Consider the following 23,276-nt stretch of genomic DNA (forward strand, 5'->3'; position numbering starts at 1 on the left):
TCTCTCACTGGGACCTGGGCTTGCCAATTTGGTTAGGCTGGCTGGCCACTGAGTTCAAGGGATCTGCCTGTCTCTGTCCTACACCCCTCCCCTGCCCTGCCTCTTTCCTCTGGAGGATGCCCACTTCTGTGTTTTGACATTCTAGGTGGTGACTAGCAGGTGTGACTAGCCTGGCATACACCCTCTCACTGATCTGCCACAGCGCCCCAGGGACTCTGGAGAGCTAAATGCAAATGTACAGGAAAACCTGTGACAGTGGCTTGAGAAAGTCCCTCAGTGGAGCCAGGCATGGGTCACCCCAGGGTACCAAATGATCACAAGAAACCCATTTTCTTAATCAATCGTATTTTATTGTCATTTATAAATATCTTATAATTTATAGTTGCAAAATAGTTTGATATTATACCTTCGCCCACCTCTCAGCATCTCTCTATAAACCCCATGAAAATTGATAGGAAATAAAAAGCTCTTTTGTGGGAGAGGTGACTAACCTGACTCCCCCCCCACCCCAGACTCCAAACAACCCCACGTGACAGCAGGTGACACTGCAGCTGATGCTACATAGTAGCAAAGCGGTGGCTGGCAACGGCTCGGAGGGTCAGGATACCAGGCTCCTCAGGACGTTGGTGATACTCCAGTGTTGGCCTGAGCACTTTTGCAGAACCAGCTGGAAGCCGAACTCCATTTCGCTGTTTTCCTGCAGCTCCAGGCAGCGCTTGGACTTACGGTTCTGGATGGGGCCACCCTAGGAACCAGGCAAACAGAATGTCAGCGGGCGTAGCAGCAATCGGGGATTCAGGGAGGCCAGGCCCTGGGGGTGGCTGGGGCAACCTGTGTGGCTTGGGGAGGTCTATGTTCCTATGTCCTCAGGTTCCCCCAGCTCCTATGTGCTTACCTCCTCCCAAAGGATAAGGTGTGCCTCAGTTTCCCCATGGTGCCCAGTTCTTTGTGGGGACAGAGATCTCCCTGCCCCAATTTCTGTCTATCTCACTGGACTGTGGAATACTGCTTTGTTCCCACAGCTCCTGGTCAGGGGAATGGTCTCTATTCTGAAAAGCTTCAGTCTTGGAATCCCTCCATGGTCAGCCTGCATTTGGACATCCCTAGACTGGGACCTTCTGCTCCTAGGGCCCCCATTTGACTGTTGGAGTCAATAGTGCTGGTCTCAACCAAACTCCAGGACTTTGATATTCTGTTAGGCCACTGGACTCCCCAAGTCCTGGGTATGCATGGGGTCTTTCATACTACTGATGTTTTGTAGCCACAAATACTCAGTTTACAACCCAAAACTCCTTGAAGGAAGCCGTCCAAGCTTTTTGTTGCTGTGATAGAACACTGACCAAAACCAGCTTGGGGAGGAAAGTAGGCTTATACATCCTGATCACAGTTCATCATTGAGGGAAGCCAGTGCAGGAACTCGGCAGGAACGTGGAGGAAGGAACTGAAACACAGACCATGGAGGGATGCTGCTTACTGGCTTGCTTCCCTGGCCTGTGCTCAGCCTGCCCAGGGGTGGCACCACCACCATATGATGGGCCCTCCATTACTTAGCAATCAAGAAAATGCCTCTCAGACATGCCCACAGGCCAGTCTGATAAAGGGAATTCCCCAATTGAGGTTCCCTCATTCAGGGAACGTAAAGTTGACACACGAGGCTGTCTAACACAGAAGTCCCGTTTCCCAAAACATCCACACAGCAGCTAAGAGGAGCCTCAAGTGAGATCCTGCTGGGATGGGGACTCTGGGGCCACTGAGAGCCCAGCATGAGCCCAGGCTGTCTGAGGATGTTATGAGGCTGTGCTCAGCTGAACCTGGCCTCATAAGAAGAGTAGCTGGTGGTCCCCATCTCTGCAATAACCAGGCATTTGTGTAGGAAAACTAGACATTTCATGTCCTCCTTCTGCCCCTCAGCATCCAGTCAGGTACCCAGTCCTGTTGATCTCACCTCCTTCCTGTCCATATCCTTGTCCCATCATGTCTGCCTTGTTTGAGTCACTGTCACCTCTCACCTGAGCAACTACTTCAGGCTCCTAAGGGACTGGGAACCTTGCTAAAGTACAGTCGCAGCCTGGAGCAGAGGTGCAAGCTGCCCCGAGCAAGGCTGAGAGCCTTCATGTGTGTTTCTCTAGCCTCAGCGCTGACCATTCCTGAGCTCCACACCTTTCACAGTACAACGCCCTATGCTCCTGCAGGTTTCTGGTCATGTGCTTTATCTCTGTGCCCTCTGGGCCTCTTCTTTACACTTCTGTGACAGGCTGAGCATTGCTGCGTCTCCAAGTCCAGCTCCCACTCTACTACCTGCAGGAAACCTTTCCACCTTCACCGTGCTGCCACCCACCTCCTCCTGGGACCCCAGCTGCCCTGATGCTCTTATTTTGCAACTTTTCCCACTCATGGCAGGCAGTGAACTGTCTGAGGGAGACATGGAAAACCTCTCCTGTAAGGAACTCAATTCCGAGGTGGCCACAATCATCCCCGTGGCAACTGCTGACATCTCAAGAAAACGTGAAGATATATTTCTCACAACTACCTAGGAAACAGATTGTTTCCACTATAGCTGAACATGTGTTCCTGTGACCTAACAATTCCATGCCTAGCTGACATCTAATTGGAATGTGTGTACTAAATACATGTACTTAAACACTTCTGAAACATGATGTAAAAGCTCCAAGCTGGGAACAACCCAAGCATCCATCAAGAGTAGACTGGATAAATAAACTTATAGTATAGTTATACAGTGGGATGCCATCTAGGACTACACCAAATAATAAATCATAATTCTCAGAAATGCAATAACGAGCTAACACACACACACACACACACACACACACACACACACACACACACATGCACACGCACATTCTGCTTGGATAAGTTTCTTGATGGGCCAAGTGAAACAGAAATGTTAAAGTCAGGATGGTAGTCTCCTATGGGGAGAATGGAATGGGAAAGGCAGAGGCAAGGGTAGGGGACCATCTCTGAGGTGTGGCACCGGGCTATTTCCTGACCTGGATATTGGTTACCTGGCCATTTGCTTTGTTTTTAGATTGAGTTGAACATGTGTTTTTTTAAGTTTCTGTACATGTGTTGATTTTCAATTAAGAAATGTGAAAGCAAAAATTCCAGGCTTCCTCAGAAAAGAATTGTAAAGCAGATGAAGAGTCAGGGAACAAGAGGGGGAGGTAGAGTGCAGCGAGGGTATGTGAGTGTCGGGGGTGGGGGTGGTCATAATGCCTGTTGTGTGGAGATGGTCCATCAGATCACACAGTCCGTGTTAGAAATATCCAGGTACGTAACTTGGGGTCCCTCCCTACACTCCACCCTGGGTCTCAGGCCCTTTCCTGAGAAGAACAGTGACTCACTGTCTCAAAGAAGCAAGGGGAGGTTGGAAATCCCTCTCCTCTTATACTGCAGGTGCAGGTTCTCTGGAACCACAAATGTAGGTTCTGAGGCCCAAGGAAGGGGAGAGCAGCAGATAAGGCTTGAAAGATCTTGGGACCCCCTCCATGCTGTGGGACACTTTGTAGGCCACTCCTCTCTGTCATCTGTAGACGGAATGGCCTCTCTCAGTCATGGGATGATGGCCCATTCTACTCTGCCTGGCACCTTTAGAGGGGAAGAACATGCCCTCCCCAGCAAGGGCCTTCTTCCCAGGCTGAGTTCCTGAGAGCATCCTCCTCCCACTAACTAAACTCTTGTCTCACAGCACCTACCATGAGACCTGGGGCTTCCCCTCAGACTGCCATGAAAGGCCTACTCCTCTCTACTTCTTCCATGTCCCCATTTCCACACTTTTCCAGGTGCCTTGTGGGACAACCTTGTATCATGTTTTCACTGTGGCTGCCCTCCTTCAGACAAGCTCCAGTTGGTTGTGTTTCTCAGAAATGATCACACAGAATGACATCAGGGCTGTGTCACATATACCGGACAACAGGTTTCTTCAGTGTGGTCAAGGAATTGGCACTTCTGTGCTCAAATCTTGTTCGTGCCCCATGCTGGGAAGACCATAGTATCTTTAGAAGACACCTCAAGTTGTCCTCTAAGAACATGTGGTCCCCCTTGGATCTCTATCCTGTCCTTTAGAAAGGCTGGGCTTTGGGGGCCAGAAGCATTCTGTGTAACACTGGGTCCAAGCAAGGCTAGCCCACTGAACTGTCAGCCCCAATTCCCATAGCATCCATGAAAGTCTTGTGGCACCCAAACCTGAGTGTATTTGTGGCTCATGCCTAGGCCAGGCATATCATTACTGCCTCTGAAGTAAAACTGTAGCCAGACCATCCTGATCTCTTCAACTGTCTGTCATGCTCCAGGAGGCAGACAGCAGAACTCAGGCAGGGAGGGAGAACTAGCCCAGCTCATGGTCTCCTGGATTTTAGGCCTGAGGCAGAGAAGAGAATCCTGTACTCAAACCATCTCTTCTGCTTGTTAGCTGGGAAGGGGTGCTTGGGAAAGGCTGTCCCCTCCTCTGCCCTTCTCCTTGCCTTGTCTGTGGGGCTGAGGAATGACTCCTGGGAGACTGAACAGAAGGGCTGATGGGAGACTTACCAGCTCTCAGATGGCATATACAAACATGGGGCTATTCAGGGCATCAGCATGGGGGCTCTCAGAAAGGGGACTGGGCCACACTCTGTCCACTCTGCTGTAGATTCTGGCTGCTCAGCACATCCTCAGGGTCAAAGACAGGCTCTGCCAACAGTGAGGCCGACTGCCTCAGAGCTTCTTGGCCCCCAGAGCTTGGAAATACTCATGGACTATAGAGGCAACTGCATCCCCTCCTTCCCTACCGGCCACATGAACACATTCTCAGCCTGCTGTGCTTGCCTTTGCTCAGCACCTTGCCAACATGAGAGAAATTGGAGGGAGTAGAGTGTCCCTCAGAGACTCAAGGCTGATATTTCCCAGGCCTTACCTGCCACCGCACCCCCCCCCATTGCCCTCAGCATCCTAGAGACAAGATGTGTATGGTTGTGGGAGTAGAGACAGCCAGTGTGGCCTCCTGGAAGAGTGTGGAAGAAATGGGTCAAGTCCAAGAGCAGAGGTGGGGTGGGGAGAAGGGACCCAATGTCACTGAGATTATCAGTCTTCCTGAGAGGGCTGTGTCAAGGGCTCCCTCCCCGGAGGCTGATGGAGGAAAATCTTCTCAAACAACAAACAGTGTAAGCATCTGACATGCTCCTTGGAACTGCATCTGGGGAGGGAGAGAGCATTCAGGCTCTCTCTGGCAGTAGATCTAGCACCAGCGATGGGTGCTGCCCTCCTCTCCGACCATCATCTTTCTTATGGAACAAATGCTGGGTGCTCTCCCACTCTCTGGGCAAATTCCATCTACCAGACTTGCAAAGAAGCTTTGCTTCCTTCCATTCATACCTTCCTGAAATGCTCCACACCCTGGGAGCATCCGGGTGTTGTATCTGCCTGTGTCTCTACCTGTTCTGCATGGGAACTAAAAAAGTTATTTGCCGTTTGCCTGACATTGGGCCCATGCTGTCCCTGCTCAGTGCCAGCTGTTTCTCTTAACAGCTCCCGGAGGTGGAGATGATAGGAATCCTCTTTTCATAGAACTGGAGACCAAGGCTATGAGAGGATGGGATACTTTCCCAAGATGCCATGGGAGAGCCCAGCTGGTCTTCCCCCTTCCCTGTTCTCCACTAGACAAGTAGTCAATCCTTCTCACCACTTATCCCAACCCATGCCTGTCTCTGAAGTACTGGGCTAGACTGAAGGAGCTGGTGGTACCCAGGACTGGAGTAAAAGAGGATCATCTCAAAGAACTGAAGCTGGTTTGGTCTGTTCCCTTTGAGGGTTCTCTGCAGAGACATGATTCCTACATCCTTCCATCCACCAGCAAATATTTAATGACCATCTACTGTGTGCCAGGCACAGTTCTCAAGTGCTGGAACATTTGCATGATTAAACTAAACAAAAGGTCATTACTTTTGTGGAGATGGTACTGTGAGAGAGAGAGAGAAAGAGAGAGAGAGAGAGAGAGATCATGGGAAAGCAGGGTCTTCACACTCACTGGGTGTCCAGAGGAAAGGTGCTAACTGCTAAATTGGGATCCGGCCCCCCAGGCTGTAACGAGCATGTTTAAGTTCATGGGGTAATGTTCCCTGGGGCCAGCATGGCCTGACCCCTCCAGCCCTCAGGGCAAGCCGGGTGGACATATGATAGGAAGGGAGAGAGAGAGAGAGAGAGAAAGAGAGAGAGAGCTGGCAGTAAATTCTAGCATGATAGGATATGATGAAACTCAGTCCAAAGTTGGGGAGCCCAGAAGGATGCTTGGGTGTGTTGGAGAGCAGGGAATAGGTAGTGACTATAAGAGGTAGTCAGGGAGATCTTCCATCAAAGGTGAGACCTGAGCAGAAACATATGGGCAGAGAGGTGGGAGCCCAGAAGATAGCTGTGAGGTCCTGGACCTGTGAGGCCTGTACCTTAATAAAAAGCTCCAGAATGAGCAATGGGCTCTGAGGACTCAGGGAACCCTGGAAGGCAGGTGAACAGAAGCAGAAGAGGCATGGGTAAGGGGGAGGAGATGCGGTACAAGGGGTTAGGGAGGGACCCACTGGTATGGCCTTGGCCACTGAACAGACTCTGGCTTTAATCAGAGTGACCTAGTTAATCTTTGCTAGGTCTGACCCCTGTGCTATGCAGGTCTCTCTGGGTGCTTGGTTGGGTGAGCATGTTAAGGGAAAGATAGATGCAGGACCATGTACTAGCTGATGCTTGTCCTAATCCCCAGGGCCCTGCCTGTATCCCTGGTCCAGTCCCCTGGCTTCTAGGGCTGGGGCGAGTTGCCTGGATCCAGACCCTTTCCTACCTCTGTGCAGGGCTCCATTGCTTGTTTCTTGGTTTACCAGTCCAGTCATGTAAATTATTTGTGTAATACTTACAACTACAGGATCTGGAAACACACAATACTTTTAATTAAAGAATTTAAATAAGGGCAATTAAACCTGGCAGGAGAGATGCCGCAGCACACAGAGGGCTTAATTGGAATGGAAACTGAATTAAAAATGGGAGCAACCATAAAAAAAGTGGAGGCTTGAATGTATAGAATAAAGAATGCTAATAATAATTCCTAGAGTCAGATTTCCAGCCTCCAGTCCCCAGCTTGGATCTCTCTGGAGGACTGACTGCAAAGGGCCTGAGAAGAAGTAACAAAAGAACTCTTTATCAGGTGGTGGCCATGTGACCTAAGGAGTGGCCATGTGACCTGGGAAGTAACGTGGGGAGTGGTAGACCTGCTCTGGGCTTCTTTCTACTGCATTGTGGATCTCAACATGGTGGACTATGGACATATTAGGACATCTGGAAGTCTCCATCTGTGAATCCCTTGGGCACAGATCTCAGGTTGTGATACAGTCAAGCATCCCCATCCTAGCTCCATTTCCCCAAGAGTGTGTAGAATGGGGCTAGATGTGTATCAGGTAGCATCAGACTGCTCCCCTCCCCAGGAGGAGTATGCTGGGATGTATTCTTCATACTAGCTACATCCTTCTTTCATGAAAGGCCTGGACCAGCCGACATCTATTTACTGGACAGGAGCTTCTGGGGTTCCTGAGTTGACCCCAGGCTGGCCTTACTTGCAGTCAGAGTATCTCTGGGCCAGGTGTGTATTCGATCCTGGATTCTGTATTCCACAAACTTCTCTGCTTCCTTCAGAGCTCCTGTTCCACCTTCCTTGCTAATTAATTTTCCATGGGCAAGCAGCCCTATGGGCCTTGGGCTTTAAGCACAGTGAGCTCAGAAGTTTCCGGGTTAAGTAGTTAATGATTAGTAATCAAATACTTCAAAGTATGGGCAGAAAGTTAGGTCTAGTTACAGAAAGCCCAAGATTAAGTAATTTGTAAAGGAAAATGGTCTTTGTGCAGTATGAATATTCAACAGTGTGTTCAATAAACACTTGGGTGTTTCCTTTCTTTAAGGGGACTTACTGGAGCCTGTGTAAGATTCTGCCTCAGATTCATATGAGAGGTCTTGGCCGGAGGGAGGGTACTTGCAATATCAAGTGCGTAAAGGATAGATGAAGAAGGGTCACAGAAACACAGGGCAGCTGGAAAGCCACCAGGATCCAGCCAGTTCATACACACCTGACTCAGTAGAGGGAGCCTAGCCTCAAATTCCCCACACTTGGTTTTCTGGACATAAGACAAGCCATTGTGGTATGGTAGTTTACAGTGGGGACCCTGGAAGTGATATATTCAGGTCTGAGTTCTGACAAGCTACTTGATCTCTCAGTGCCTCAGTTTTCTCATCTGTGAAGTGGAGATAATTTTAGGAAGTGCCTTATAGGTCTGTCATGGTTTCTAAGTAATATTTATTTTAAAAACGTTAGAGTAGTGCCTGGTACATTATAAATACCATATAAATATTTGATACATTTAAAAATCTCATTTAGTTCTGGGGAGCTGAGCCATCACATCTGCTCCTGTCCCTGATCTCTGCAGGATGAAAAGGAAGGAGAAAGTGCTGATTGCTCTAATTTTAAAAATAACTAACAAAGCATTCTGCAACTAAACAAAGCTTTGTCAGTCTCCTCAAAACTGGACAGTTCCACACTTGCCCCTTCCAATGACCTGGAAATGAAAAGATGCTTTATTCCAGAGCCATAACGAAATACCCGATTATAGCCCTTTCTTTTCAGCACAAAAGGTTCTCAAAGTTGGATGTGCTGACAGCACTTGGGGATTGGAGCTGGGGAAAGTCCAGGGCTCCTCCTCTGTGTGTGTGAGGGGAATGCTTCAGCAGGGTTAGCAACGCTTCCTGGGAAATATGTTCTGCAAATAGGCTTTGTTTTAGACTGGGTTGCTTATCTTGCATCAGATTATCAAATTAGACACCATACATCAGAACCAACCATCCAACTGTCCCTCAACAGGCAAGCTTGGCTCTGGGCTCTTTCTTGACGTAGGTTCAAAGAAGGAGCGTCAATGGAGCAATTTCTTCCATCAGATTGGGGGCATTGTCTTGATTGTTAAGCCATGTAGGGGAGCCCAGCCCACTACAGGAGGTTCTACCCCTAGGCAAGTAGGTCTGAGCTATATAAGAAAAGTGGTTGAATGTGAGCCTGGAGGCAGGCCAGTAAGCAGCATTCCTCCATGGTTTCTGCTTTAGTTCCTGCCTCCAGGTTCCTGCCTTGACTTCCTGTCCTGGCTTCCCTTGACAACAGATTGTATCCTCTAAGATGAAATAAACCCTTTCCTCCCCATGGTATTTATCACAGCAACAGAAAGCAAACTAGGACAGCTCTCTTCCAGGCAGTCTCCCTACACTCCCTAAAACTCATCTTTCCAGGCATCAACAGACATCTCTGCTGCAATCCTCAATACTCCCTTTAAGAACACAGCAGGCACAGGCCTGGGATGTGGGTACTGCTCAGGGTTCCCTTGGACTCAGCTGAGTTACATCAACATTGCCACTGGAGAACCCAGAGTGGGGGGCAGCATAAAGCATAGACCAGAGACACTAACAAAAGTCCCGTTTTCAAAAAATATTCATATGGATGTAATAGTAATAATCAAAGAAGAGGACAAGGGATTGAGAGGGAGTGGGGAGAATGGGGGGAGTTGGATGGGGGCTAGAGTGTTGGAAATGATGCAAATTCAATACATATGTGTACAATTCTCAAAAACAATAATAACCCTCTAAAAATATTCATACATATTTGAAGTCCACTCCATACAGTATGAATATTTGTAGTATAAAGTATTTCTATTGCCCTTTCTCAAATCTGAAGTTAGAGGAGATGCAAACATGTAGACACACACACACACACATACACACATACACACACACACACACACACACACACACAAATGCAGTCAGTGAAGGTAGGGTTGGTTTTGCTTGTCTTTAGATACACCTAGTTCAAGCTGTGGCAATCAAGAGGCCTTTAAGATTCACAAATTTATTTTAAAGGGCCCCCTCATTTGATCAAATCGCCTTGTCTCAGTTTTGTTTTCTGGGGGAGCTACCTAAAGCATGAGACACAGTCCTTCCATTTACTCGATTGGTTGATAGAAGAGGGGGCCAGAGGGTGGAATTATGGGTATGGGATCCTATGACGTATGATGAAGACCCTCATAAGTTCTGTTCCCTTTCAGTTCATGGTGCTTTTATTCTGGCTGGCCCAGCAGCCATTTGTAGATGGTGAAAACCTTAAAGTTTGCAATCTAATCTCAGAGTTTAGGAGTCAAGAATTTCAGAGTTGGGAAGACCTTAGAACTTCTGCTGATCTCCACTCCTGGCCCCTCACTAAGTTGTCAACCTTACGGACAACTTTGATTGTGGGAAGGTGTTGGGATAAGTCAGGAGTGCCTGGAATGTAGAGCATGGCCAGGCCAGAGACCTCGCAGAGAGGATGGCAGGAAACTGGCCCACTCCATTCTAGATACACTGTCTCTTACCCAACAACCCCCAAGCAAAACTATTAGGCCTCTAATCCTTTAATCCTAACTGAGTCTCTTGTAGAGCATGTGACCAGAGGACAGGACAAAGGCTACATAGCCTTAGAAGCTCCCTCCCTCCCCCCGCCTGCCTGCCTTCCAGAAAACCAACCCCACCTCTTTGCCTGCGAAACTTTCCTATATAAACCTCTGCTTCCACCATAATAAACGAGCTGTCCACTGACACAGTCTTTCCAGGTGTTTCTTCCCACTGTACTCGCTGCCACTCACTCTCTTGCCCCATCGGTCTCTCTCCTTGCTCTGACTTTCTGTGACAGGGACTGGTGTGCAACAGTCTTCCTGTAGCAGTGGGGTTTGGGCCGAGGGGAGGCCGACAGCTGGTGCCCAACAAGGGGCTCGAGAAAGCCTCTCCAGGACGCGCAGAAGGGTGAGTACTCCCCAACAGAGGGACACCGGCTGCTAAGCCTTGGCCATCCCACTCTCTGAGGATTGGCATCTCTCCTTTCCCCCTTTTAACTTTCGGTTTGCGCCTTCACGAGGGAGTGAGGGAGCGTTCAAGACAAAAGAACAACTAACAACTAAAGCTTTCTGATCAGGGCCACTCTCTGATGTTAGCTAAAGGCTCCTAGTCCTCTGAATGGACCCCCAACTGCCCATCCAGGTGTCGGCAAAGACCTCCTATCTATACGTCTCTCTATTACAAAACCCGGTAACACAATGACCAGTTAAAAGCCCCTAGGGTGGTCACTGGTTTTCTGAAATTTGTGGTCAGGCTTGCACCCTGGACTAGTCAGGAATGCCCCATATCCTCCGGGTCTTGGGAACATTCCTCTAGGACTCGGTGTTTCACCCCCCTTTCCTTTTCTGTCATGGGAAACACCCCTGGAAACTTGAGGGATCCCCAAATCAGGGGCCTCTGGGATCTTCTTAAAAGTAGAGGGGTTAAACTCTCTCAGAAAGAGGCTGCCTCCTTTTGGGATGAAGTCCTACAACTTGCCCCTTGGGTGGCCTCTGGGGACCCATATGACTCAGAAGTCTGGACCAGGGTAGGTTACCTATCCAGATGGAGGGAAATTGAAGACTGCCCCCTCTACAATTCCTCCCCATCATTGTGGCCATCAGGCAATGCGTAGGTACCCCCCAACCCACAATATCAGAGAAGGCTTCCCCTTGTCCCAACCCTTCCCCTGAGGACTTGGATGAGAAATGCCCAGAAGATTGCCCTGTGGCTGACCTGGCCTCCCTGGAACAGGCCATAGAAAATATCAGGAAAGAGTTAGCTAACTTTAAGATAGAAAAACTTCTGACCCTACAACAAGAGACATCCTACTCTGAAATATTGTTTGGGATGGGATGACCTCTGAATGTAGACAGGCCTGTCAAGGCTTAAAGGAGGAACATTATGATAAATGGATTGTGACCACCCAAGATACAGGCATGGCCACGCATAAGGCCACATCCATCCAGAAAGCTCAGGCTTTCTCAGCTGCCTTAAAACAAGAAGGTAAATGCTTTAAATGTGGGGATAGGGGACATTGGAAGAATGAATGCCTTCAAGATAACACCAAAACTAAAACAAATGAAGCCCCTAAGACAGTCTGATCCTTGCTGCAGAAAAGGATTCCATTGGAATCCTTTTGCCATTCCAAATATGATAAAGAAGGAAAGCCACTCCCGCCTTTAAACTTCTCTTGGGGCAGCCCTCAGCCCCACCAGTAAGAGGGCAGCCTCCTAAGGTCAGAACCTTATGGACTGCCACCACACTAGAAAAAATTCACCCCCAAATAGTTATCAAATTGGGGGGAAAGCCCTTTAAATGCCTCCTCGACACAGGGGCAGATAAGACTATTATTACGACACAGGGGCAGATAAGACTATTATTAGGAGACAGGAAGCCCCCTCAACATGGTCCTTACTACCGGGCCCCAAGTTAGTGGGGGTGGGGGTGGGGTGCCTCCTAGGCCTTCATCACTAAAGAAACCCTCACATGGGAGGACCCTGATGGAAACAAAGGCCACATCCGCCCTTTGGTTGATGACGTGGCTACTAACCTACTAGGAAGAGAACTCCTCAGAGATCTCGATGTAATTATCACCAACAGGGAGGAGGGTCCTTCAATGGACCCCAGCGACCTGTCTGACTCATGCCCCTTTTGCCCATTCACTGATCATCCCCAATTCTAGTGGCCACTGTAAAATATTAAACTCCCTGCCTAGAATGGAACTCTGATGATCCTGTGAACAGTGAACAGTGGCCACTATCTAGGGAGAGATTACTAATCATTGAGAAACTTGTTAAAAAACAATTACAATTAGGACATATCCAGCCTTCCTACAGCCCATAGAATACTCCCATCTTTACCATAAGAGAAAGCTCAGGGAGATGGCACTTATTGCAAGACCTAAGGGCCATGAAAAAAACCATACGAATTTGGGGCTTCCCTCAACGTGGACTCCCCCTGGTCTCAGCCATTCCCTCAAATACCCTCTTGTTATCCATCGATATCAAGGATTTCTTCTCCATTCCACTATACCCAAGAGATTATAAGAGATTTGCCTTCTCCATCCCTGCAATCAATAATTCTGGACCTGCAAAAATATATGAATGGACTGTTCTCCCCTAAGGAATGGCTAAAGGCCCCATCATTTGCCAAGAAGTGGTTGCTTTTTCCTTAAAACCCCATATTAAAAAGGGAATCCATGTTTACCATTACATGGATGACATCCTTGCCTAGTATGAACCCCTGCTACCCTTACCAGACCTCAGGGATCAATTAATACTCTCCCTTAAGGCCTCTGACTTTAAAATCACTCCTACAAAGATTCAGCTCATCCTGCCCATAAAATTTCTAGGCACTAAAATTTTCCTAACAACCATCCAGCCACTAAAACCTGTCCTTTCCTTCCCTTCCTAATTTACCCTGGCTTCCTTACAGAGTTACCTAGGGAACCTTGATTGGCTCAGGCCTTGGCTCCCACTCTCTACAGACACCCTTCAATGCCTCTTTAACCTCCTAAAAGGGGACAAACATCCTTCATCCAAGTGCTCACTCACATTGGAAGCCAACAGGGCATTAGCAGCCATCAACAAATCCCTTCAAGAGATGACCCTACACCGCTTTAAGCCCTCTTCCCTGGTCCACCTCCTGATTTTCAATTCCTCCCCAACACTCATTGGGGTCCTCCATCAACCTCAAGGGGTCCTCAAATGGCTTCACACCCCTATTGGCAATGCCCTTCACTTTTTAACCAAAATGGATGCTTTGTCTAACATGATATGTCAAGGAAGGAATCGTTCCTTACAAACCTTAGGGAAAGAACCTGACAAAATCATCACCCCCTTTTCCCTCTCTGATGTCCAATGGCTGATCTGTAATCACTCCCGGATAGCTGTTAGCCTAATGGGATTTCTGGGACAAACAGACAACCACTTTCCCAAAGATAAATTGATTGCTGCTCTACTCTCCCTCCCTTGGCTCCCTCCCCATCTGTTCTCCCAAACCCCTTTGGAGGAAGCTATTACAATTTTCACTGATGGGGGCTCCCAGGGAGCTGCCACTGTCCTCTATAAGGATGCCGCCCAACCACCCACTGTCCTCTTCCAAGAACTTCCTCATAATTCCCCCCAATATAAAGAATTATATGCAGTCTACCTTGCCCTAAAGAGGTACATGAGCCCACCAACCTATTTTCTGGTAGCATTTATGTCACTAACCTTCTCCCCTGGATCTCACGATCTTTTGTTAAACTCGATCAAAACCCCTTATCTCCCTTTCTCATTTCTGTATCCACCCTTTTAGAGGGATGTAAACAGCCCCTCTATATCCAACATATCCGTTCCCATAGCCCCTTGTCAGGACCTCTTACAGAAGGTAATGCCCTCGCTCATTGCATTGCTTCCCATGGGTCCTTCCATTCTACCCTTACAAAAGCTAAAGGGTTTCATGGTCTCACCCACACAAACCTCAAAGGCCTCCAAGCCCGATTCCCTTACACCCCTACAGGCCACCTAAAATGGATCCTAAAACCTGCTCTTCTTGTGCCTTATTAATACATACCCCTGCATTACAAACTCTGGGTACCAACCCTCATGGCCTGAAAGAGAACACCCTCTGGCAAATTGACATTACTCATGTCCCCCAATTTGGCCATCAAAAATTTGTTTTCATTATGATGGGCACTTATTCCAAATTCATTTGGGCCACTACACAAGCTCAAAAAAATTCAAAAAAAACTTATTGCCCACATGCTCATGACATTTGCCATCATGGGCCTCCCTCAACAGATAAAAACTGACAATGGCCCAGCCTTTGTCAGCTCAACCTTTAAATCCTTCTGCTCCCACTGGGACATATCCCACCACACAGGAATCCCCTATAATCCCTAAGGATAAGGAATTATCAAAAGAACCCACCAAACCTTAAAAAATCAACTCACAAAACAAAAGGGAGGTAATTACCTTCCCAACATACAACTGTCTATGGTACTAGCTACCTTAAATTTATTCAACATTTCAAAAAGAACAACAACCCCCCCCCCATAGTCCTCTACTGGAAAAAATCCAGAACCCTCCCACAGATAATGGTGAGATGGAAGGACCCTCTGGATAGATTCTGGAAGGTCCTGACCCATTGCTAACACTGGGAAGGGGCTTTGCTTGTGTTTTTCCCCAGGATCAATCAAGCCCTATTTGGGTCCCTGCCAGAAATGTCTGATATCTCCCCGCTGACCAAGAAAATGGCCAGACTCTCCCTGACAGAGAAAAAGCAATGCAGAAGGAAAAAACGTTGCCCAAGGACAGCACGCAATGTCACATGGCGGGATGTCCATAACTTGGTTTCACAAGCCCAAGCAGCCTGCCCCCAAAATGCCTCGCTCTCGGTCATTCTCATGGCCATTCTAGTTATACTCCATTCTAACTCTGCTTCAGCCTGGACAGTACTCAGATGGTCTTTCTAGGTCAAGGAAACCCATAAAAAGGCTAACCAAGTCAACGGCACTGCCACCTGCTCCTTAAAGGGGTGCCAAACAGCTATAACTATCCCCATTCAGCCCTGCTCTGCCTCCAAGCAATTGGATGCTTATGCATGCTTTCCTTTTAGAAATTTGGGTGACTGCCTACAAGACAAAGACATCTATGGTGGTTGTCAATACTGGTCTTGCTGCATTAAAAAAAAACCCAAAACAATGCAACATTTATCATAAATATAAAGCCAAATGAAATAAATTTACAATAGAAAATAAGGAACCTTGGGATGACTGATGGCACACTGGAGTTCATGGCAAGCTTTACAGTAATGGGTTTACATCATACCCCAACACTGACATACATATATCCCATCAGCTAGTGCCAGCACCACAATTAAAAAACAAATTCAAACATCCCTAACTTGGGTTCAATACATCCAGTATGCCTCTGATCTTCTCCAGCTTTCTTCCCATCCTAATACTTCTCAATGTTTCTTCTGCACCTCTCTCACCAGACCCCTGCTAGCAGCCATTCCAGCTAACATCGTGATCATTGGAGGGAACACCCAGGTGATGACCCACCACCGACCCCTCCCCAACATCCCCCTCTATGACCAGCTCCCTTCCGTGCCTTTTTGTTCCTTCAGGTCCTCCGCTTTAACCCCCACCTGTGCCTCTAACATTTCTATATCCACAGCCCTATGCGCACCACCCGGCCCTCTTTTGGTGTAACGGCACCATAACGACTTGTATCAACCAAACTATTTCTGCCTTTGTACTCCTGTCGTTGTTACCCCCCAACTCTACCTTCTAAAAAAGGAAAAAGCAGTCAATAGGATGAAAACTCCCCACTGACACAAAAGAGAGGTGTTCATCCCCCTGCTCATTGGCCTGGGACTTGCTCTGTCTGCAGGATCGGTTGGACTTGCAGGGGGGCCCTGGACCACTCCTATCACTCAGCCGCCGAATTTCGTAGCTGGCTCGAACAAGCCATGACATCAACAATTGAGAGCCTGAGGCCTTGCAAAACCAAATCACATCCCTGGCCAGGGTGGTGCTCCAAAACCGAAGGACCCTTGACTTATTAACAGCTGAACAAAGGGGAACCTGCCTCTTACTAAAAGAGGAATATTGTTTTTACATAAACAAATCCAGAACTGTTGAACAAAATGTCAAAACTCTCCAAGACCTAAAGAATAGTCTCCAGGCCCTCTCCAATCCAGGAGGGACCCCATGGTTTTCCAACCCTCTCCTTGCTTGGCTCCTACCCTTGTTAGGTCCCCTGCTAGCCTTATGTACCCTGCTTCTCATGACACCCTGTCTAATCCAAGTTTTCAAAAGTCACATACAGGACATCATTAAAATCGCCACTGAGTCCTGGTCCAGTACCAAACTATCCCTAATACCTTCTCTGATTTTGATGACATCCACCCCTTATAAAAGACAAAGAGGGGAGATGTTGGGATAAATTAGGAGTGCCTGGAATGTAGAGCATGGCCAGGCCAGAGACCTCCCAGTGAGGACAGCAGGAAACTGGCCTGCTCCATTCTAGATACACTGTCTCTTACCCAACAACCCCAAGCAAAACTCTCAGGTCTCTAATCCCTCAATCCTAACCAGGTCTCTTGTAGATCATGTGACTGGAGGACAGGACAAAGGCCACATAGCCCCTCCCTCCCCCTACCTGCCTGCCCTCCAGGAAACCAACCCCACCTCTTTGCCCATGAAACTTTCCTATATAAACCTCTGCTTCTGCCATAATAAACGAGCTGTCCACTGACACAGTCTCCCGGGTGTTTCTTCCCGCTGTACTTGCTGCCGCCTGAGGCCCCTCTCGCCCCATCAGTCTCTCTCCTCACCCTGACTTTCTGTGATGGGGACAGGTACATGATGGTCTCCTGGTAGCAGTGGAGTTTGGGCCGAGGGGAGGCCGACAGGAAGGCAGCTCTATAAATGGCCTTCCCACTCTCATCTTCCTCAGCGGCCAATGGGACATGTCTGCTCCACCTGTACAAGTCAGCTCTTGGGATTCTGGGAGGTAGAGTTCAGAGTCTCCTAGGGTCTTTCTGGTCTTCAGCACACCCATTGATTTCACTGTGTGTTCAGATGCATAGACACACTGTGAGGAAGCAGGAGGTTAGAGGGCACACTGCAGCAGCCCTCTTAGAGGTTCTCTAGCAACTTTTTAAGGTGGGCGACTTCAGCATTAGCTTAACTACTGAAAGCCCCCAGAGGTGGTCAGGGTAGGGTTGCCTTACCACTGAGGGGCAGCCCATCCACTTATGTCCAGCCATCAAGTTCGTCCCTGTAGTGATACACTGTACTTGCTTCCCTCTCTGTCCCTTTCCTGGTGCAGGGGTCAAAAAATACCTCTCACTAGTGCAACATGTCAAATCCAAGAAGCCCAATCACAGGATGAAGGGAATGCTGAGAAGATTGAAAGGGTGCTGGAGAGATGGCTCGGTGGTTAAGAAAATTCATGGTTCTTCCAGAGAACCTGGGTTTGATTCTCAGCACCTGTATGGTGTCTAATAACCCTCTCTAACTCCAGTTCCAGGGGATCTGACACCCTCTTCTGGCCTATGTGGGCAATGCGTTCACATAGTACACTTACATACAAGCAGGCAAAACACTCATACACATAAAAAAATAAGTAAAATATTTTTTAAAAGACTGAAAGATGTACACTTAGTAGGAATTTATAATCACAGGGGATATTTTGGAGAATTCTTTAATCTAAAGGGAGTTAGGGGAGTTAGAAAACTCATGGAAGACAACAGCTACCATCTCCGTGTTAATGAGGTTTCACCATGTGTGGGTGGAGGTGTTGCCTTTTAGAGAGGAGTGTGTTTGAGGGTGACTCTGGGTATTTACAAGCTATTCTTCAAAATCTAGAGCTGGGGTGTCATGGATCATACCCCTCCCCAGGTGCTGTTGCTTAATCCATCACTATGATCAGCAGGACTAAGAGGCCTCTTAAAGTCTTCCCACTTCTCCTGGGGATGATGGAAAAGCCACCTCCCTCGCTCTCTCGCTTCCCTGCCTCCAGCCTCTCTCCTTCTACTCTACCCAGCTGCCACATGGATCTTTCAGATCCCACCAAGGATATTGCTATGGTTTAGATGTGATTTGCCTCCAAACATTGAAGGCTGTGCCCTCAGTGTGGTGTTGTGGCAGTGACTGGGTGTTTACAAAGCAGGGTCTGCTGGATGGTCCTTAGGTCACTGTGATGGTTTGAATAAGAATGTCCCCATAAGCTCCAAGTATCTGAACACCTGGCTCCCATTGGTGGTGCTGTTTGAGGAGGTTTAGGAGATGGGGCCTTACTGGAGGAAGTCATTGGAGGCGGGTTTTGAGTGTCACTGGGGGTGGGTTTTGAGAGAGCTGTGCTCCATTTCCAACTTCTTTCTGTTTCCTAAAGCTGTGAGTGCTCTGTTTCCTGCTCTGGCTGCCTCCTGCTGCCTCCCCACCATGAGGGACTCATTTCCCTCTGGAACCATAGGGCAAATAAAATCTTTCTTCTATAAGTTGCCTTGGTCATGGTGTTTTATCACAGCAAAAGAAAAGAAAGTCACTGAAAGTCTTGTCCTCTGAAGGGATTAAGGTAGCTCTGTGGAACCTCCTCTTTGTTCGCACAAGAACTAACCTCCAGTCACGCTCTGGTTTTCCATCTCAAGCAGAAATCTGTTCCTGAGATAAACAAATGTTTTTACTTTATAAGAAACCAGCTTTGAGAATTTTATTTTACTAACAAAAACAGATCAAAACAGAAATCTACAGTTTAAGAGCCTCCTCACCCCCTCCCCATTTGCTTTTAAGGTAAAGCCCAAACTTGGGTGTAGCTTTACCAACCTTTCCATCTGCTTCCATCTGACTCTTGAGTTCTATCTCCCTCATGCTCTGTTGTATGTCTCTACATTCTACCCACACTGAACAGCAGATTCATCTTCCTCAAAAATGTTCTGTCCTTTGGTGCCTTTGCCCAGACAAAACTTCTACTTGGGATATTTTTTCCCCCTCCCTGTGTCTAGGAACTGTCTCTGTGCCTTTCAAGATTCAGATCAAACAAACCATGCACATGAATCCATCCTTGACTTTCGCATGCAGAGTGTATCACCCCAGACTCCCAGAGCACTACACAGCCCTCTGTTTCTGCTCTATTCATCCTGTTTTGTTGTGTGTTTACATGCCCATGAACTCCTTGAAGGCAGAGGCCGTGTCTGATTCATATCTGTTTCCCTCCTGCCAAACCCCGGTGCTCAATAAATGTTTGATGAATGACTGAAAGAAAGAATGTTCATCATCAGAAAATTGCTCATCAGAGCCCTGTACATCAGTGTTGCCAGGAGATGTTTTCATCAAACATGGCTTTGGGATGTCAGTATCTAACACTGTCCCAGTTCGGCCGGAAGCATTGGAAATTCAGAATAGCTTGCAGAGGTTAGAGGAGAGGCATTCTATTGTTAAATAGAAAATCAGGGTATGAGATGGAATGCTGAGATATGCAAATAACTGTCTTTTTCTTGTAGAAGCTAGGAGAATCACACTAGATTATTTTAAAATTAATTCAGAGTATCTGTGGAGTTTAAATGTGGTCCTCAGAGAATAAATAATACATACTATGAAACCAGAAAAGAAATTCTAAATGCACCCAGATATAGTTCCTTCCAGCTCAGCCACTGCAGAACATTCTAGTTGGTCAGGTCCCTATGTAATTTGCAGATTAAAACATTCTGCAAGAAAATTAGCCCAAACTAATGTGTGTGTGTGTGTGTTTGTGCACATATATACATTCATATGTAGAGGTCAGGGGTCAAAAACACAGGGTCTTTCTCTCTGAACTTGTAGCTTATAGATTCAGTTAGGCTGGCTGGCCACTGAACTCCAGGGATCCACCTGTCTCTGCCTCCTCGGCTCTGGGATTACAAGTGTGCACCACCATACCCATTTTTTGTTGGTTGGTTTGTTTCTTTATGTGGGTACAGAGGATCAAATTCAGGTCTTTGTGTTTGCAAGGCAAGCACTTTACTGACTGAGTCATGTCCTTAGCTCAAGCACAAGGCTTTAATCATTTAAGGGGCTCCAGGCTTCCTCTGGCCTTGTGAGCAGTGACTCCTCATCAGTGAGGGCTTGTGGATAGATTCCAGGCCACTTGATAAATATTGATCACTCTGCACTAAGCAAAAATTGCACAGATATTAATTATTAAATAGTAAACATGAGTGACTGCTCTGGGTTTGCAAATTAAGAATTTAAAAATATTACTTCCAAAGAGTTGCTTTTGGTAAAGGGATCAAAGATGTGGTTGCCAGAGCACCCTGGGAGCTTTAATTAGACATGTGTTAAAGTGGCTGGAAAATGCCCAAGCCCCAGAGCACCACACAGCAGTGTCTGCTTGGTTGGGCGCTGTGTCCATTCAGGCGGGAATCCTGTGGAGCTGACATCCTGAAATGAGGAAAGGAGAGAGCTCCTCATGAGGTGAGGTGGCTCACAGACAGACAAACAGAAAGAGCTGCCTCGATGACTCCCTGCTGATTCCAGAGCCTCTGGAGGAGTTCGGCCTTGGGAAGGGGCTGGGAGATGATTTGAAACAGTCATATCGGGGTGATGTCAAGTCCCAGATACCCTGCTAGTCTGGGCCTTCTGGGGGTTATTCCAGGACAGTCTTCCTGCCTCCTGGGAGGTGAAGTCAACATGCTAAGCCACCTCAGGACTCCTAGCCACACCTGTAAATAAACATATCCAGTCCAAGCACCCAAACCTGAGACCTGTGGATCAGCCTCAGCTGTTGCTCTGGGCAGTGATCTTGGAGGCCAGGGCAGGACCCTGAAGGCCCCAAGATTATGGTGGAGGGGAAGGAGAGAATAGCTAAACTTTCAAACTGCATTTTAATCTTCTGGTAAGTCTTCATCCTGTCTCTTTTTCTTTCTAGAATCTTCTAATCCAGCTCCCCAGTCTCCACCAGAGGGGGCTTTGAAAGCCCAGATGTAAATAAGTCCTGGGGATGCATAGCCTCTCATTCCTCAGTGGACTCTCTGAGCAGGCTCAGTGTCCCTTCTAGGCTCTGTCCTGCCCTCTCCTCATTGTACCCTCCTGCATTTGACCACACTCAGCTGAGTGCTGTGACACTGTCTAGGTCCTGATGCTTCATCGTTATGACACATCTATTCCCTTTCTTGGAAGCCCTTCACTCTAGCAAAATGGAACACTCAGAATATTCTAATACTGTCTTTTGAAAAGCCACTAGCCCTGCCCCACTCCTGTCCCACCACCATCAACTTCCTGAACTGCTCCTTTCACAGTCTCTAGAAAGAAGTTGAATAGAGGTGGGGGTGATGGAGTGTAGGGTATGCGGGGCCAGCTGGGTGTTGAGTAGTCCTGGCTAAAGGCAGCAGGGAGTGGCCTCCATAGACCCTTAAGGATGATGGATGACTGTCAAAAGCCCTGAAGCCTCAGGCATGAAACCAGTTTCATCTCAGCAAAGTCAGCTCCACCCACCTCCCCTGGCCCAGGGCACCCCTTAGCCTCCCATGACCTTCAACCTGTAATATGCTTTGCTCTTGGTCCATGGCAGAAAAACACAGCCATTCCTTCCAACACATACCCAGGCCCCAAACATCTTCCCTGGCTTCACCTCTGAGCCTCCTCTGCCTATCAAGTTGAAGGAGGGAAAGGAGTGAATGCAGCTCCATCCTATGTTCCTTGGAGGCAGACACCTAGCAGGGGACAGTGACAAATGCCTTGTAAGCCACAGTGTGAGTCAGCAACTGGGTATGGCTGGGGAACTTGGGGCTTCCATGGGAGAGGAGTGAGGAGACAAGCTGCCATTGTCACACTCATCCCTGGCCTTCCAGGGGACCCACTCCCAATGTCCTGCCATGATTAGAAATAAAGGGAATCTGAGATGTTAACTCCTTGCTCACTGCTCCCTTTCACTGAACCCCACTTTGCAGGCCCAGCTGGGTCTCCAGACCTGCCATGTTCATCCTCTGCCTGTCTGGGAAGCATTTTGTTTGTTTCCCTCCACCACCTTCCCCTCTGCTTTCCGGGCTTGGGCCTTGTTCCCCCTCTTTAACCAGCCCCTATTGTTGCTCAGTACTGACCTCCACCATTCACTTAAGATCAAAGGGTCTCTCAAAGGCCTCTGGTCTCCATATCAAGGCCACAGGTCAAAGATGCCTTGTGCCCACACAGTATGATGCAACCAGGGCTCCCCTTACTAGCCTCCCCGGCACACAGGGGAAATTAATGACACCAGGATCGGGGCAAAGCTTCTTGTCTTGCCCTGTTGACTTCCATCTTCCCCAGAGGAAGTTGGGAAGCTTGACTCATGGGTCTCAAGAATGTTGAAAGTCTGTCCTAACTTCCTTGTTAGTGGCGGCTCTATTCAGCCCCCGAGTTCTAGGACCCTGTGAGCTCTCTCACCTTTTGTATGAACATATACTTTACCTCCCCTTCTGGAAGGCCAGGGCCCCTGTCCCAGGTCTAATTGTAGAGTCCCTCAAGTAGGGAGATTTGGGGTAGAGACAAAAGGTCCCTTCAAAGCTGCATGTCTGGGTCTTTGGATGTCAATTCATAATGGGAGACACAGTGGTCAATGAAGGTCACTGAAGTTAAATATGGACCTCCAGATTGATGGATGAAAGGAAAGTTCCATGGTCACTAATGTGAGGGACAGCCTTTCACAAATGGCTCAGACACTGACCTGAGGAGGAACCTCATCCTTATAGCGACTCCGGACTGGAATGAAGGCAACAGTGCTATAGATAAGAGACCTGACACTGTCTATACCCGAGGCTCTGGACTTTGTCACATGAGACAGTGTGTAGAAAATGTGTGAAGGTTTTAAAGACAAAGAGACCCAAGTTTAAACCCCAGTGCTCGGTCTCTCTCTCTCTCTCTC

General features: G+C 48.0%; 1 protein-coding gene across 2 annotated transcripts in view; it reads right to left on the bottom strand.

The window, feature by feature from the left end:
• Positions 1 to 325: 325 nt before the first annotated feature.
• Galnt18 (polypeptide N-acetylgalactosaminyltransferase 18) overlaps positions 326 to 23,276 on the bottom strand; it is a 368,839-nt gene continuing 345,888 nt past the window's right edge. Inside the window, exon 11 of one of the 2 annotated variants that reach the window (XM_008853482.2) lies at positions 326 to 745. In XM_008853482.2, coding sequence (XP_008851704.1) covers positions 599 to 745 — 147 coding nt within the window. In that variant the 3' untranslated portion in view covers positions 326 to 598. The remainder of the gene's footprint in view (positions 746 to 23,276) is intronic. The other variant, XM_008853485.2, reaches the window with a different exon arrangement.

Source organism: Nannospalax galili, unplaced genomic scaffold, assembly GCF_000622305.1.
Source record: "Nannospalax galili isolate Female #2095 unplaced genomic scaffold, S.galili_v1.0 scaffold44, whole genome shotgun sequence".
Taxonomy (NCBI): Eukaryota; Metazoa; Chordata; class Mammalia; order Rodentia; family Spalacidae; genus Nannospalax; species Nannospalax galili.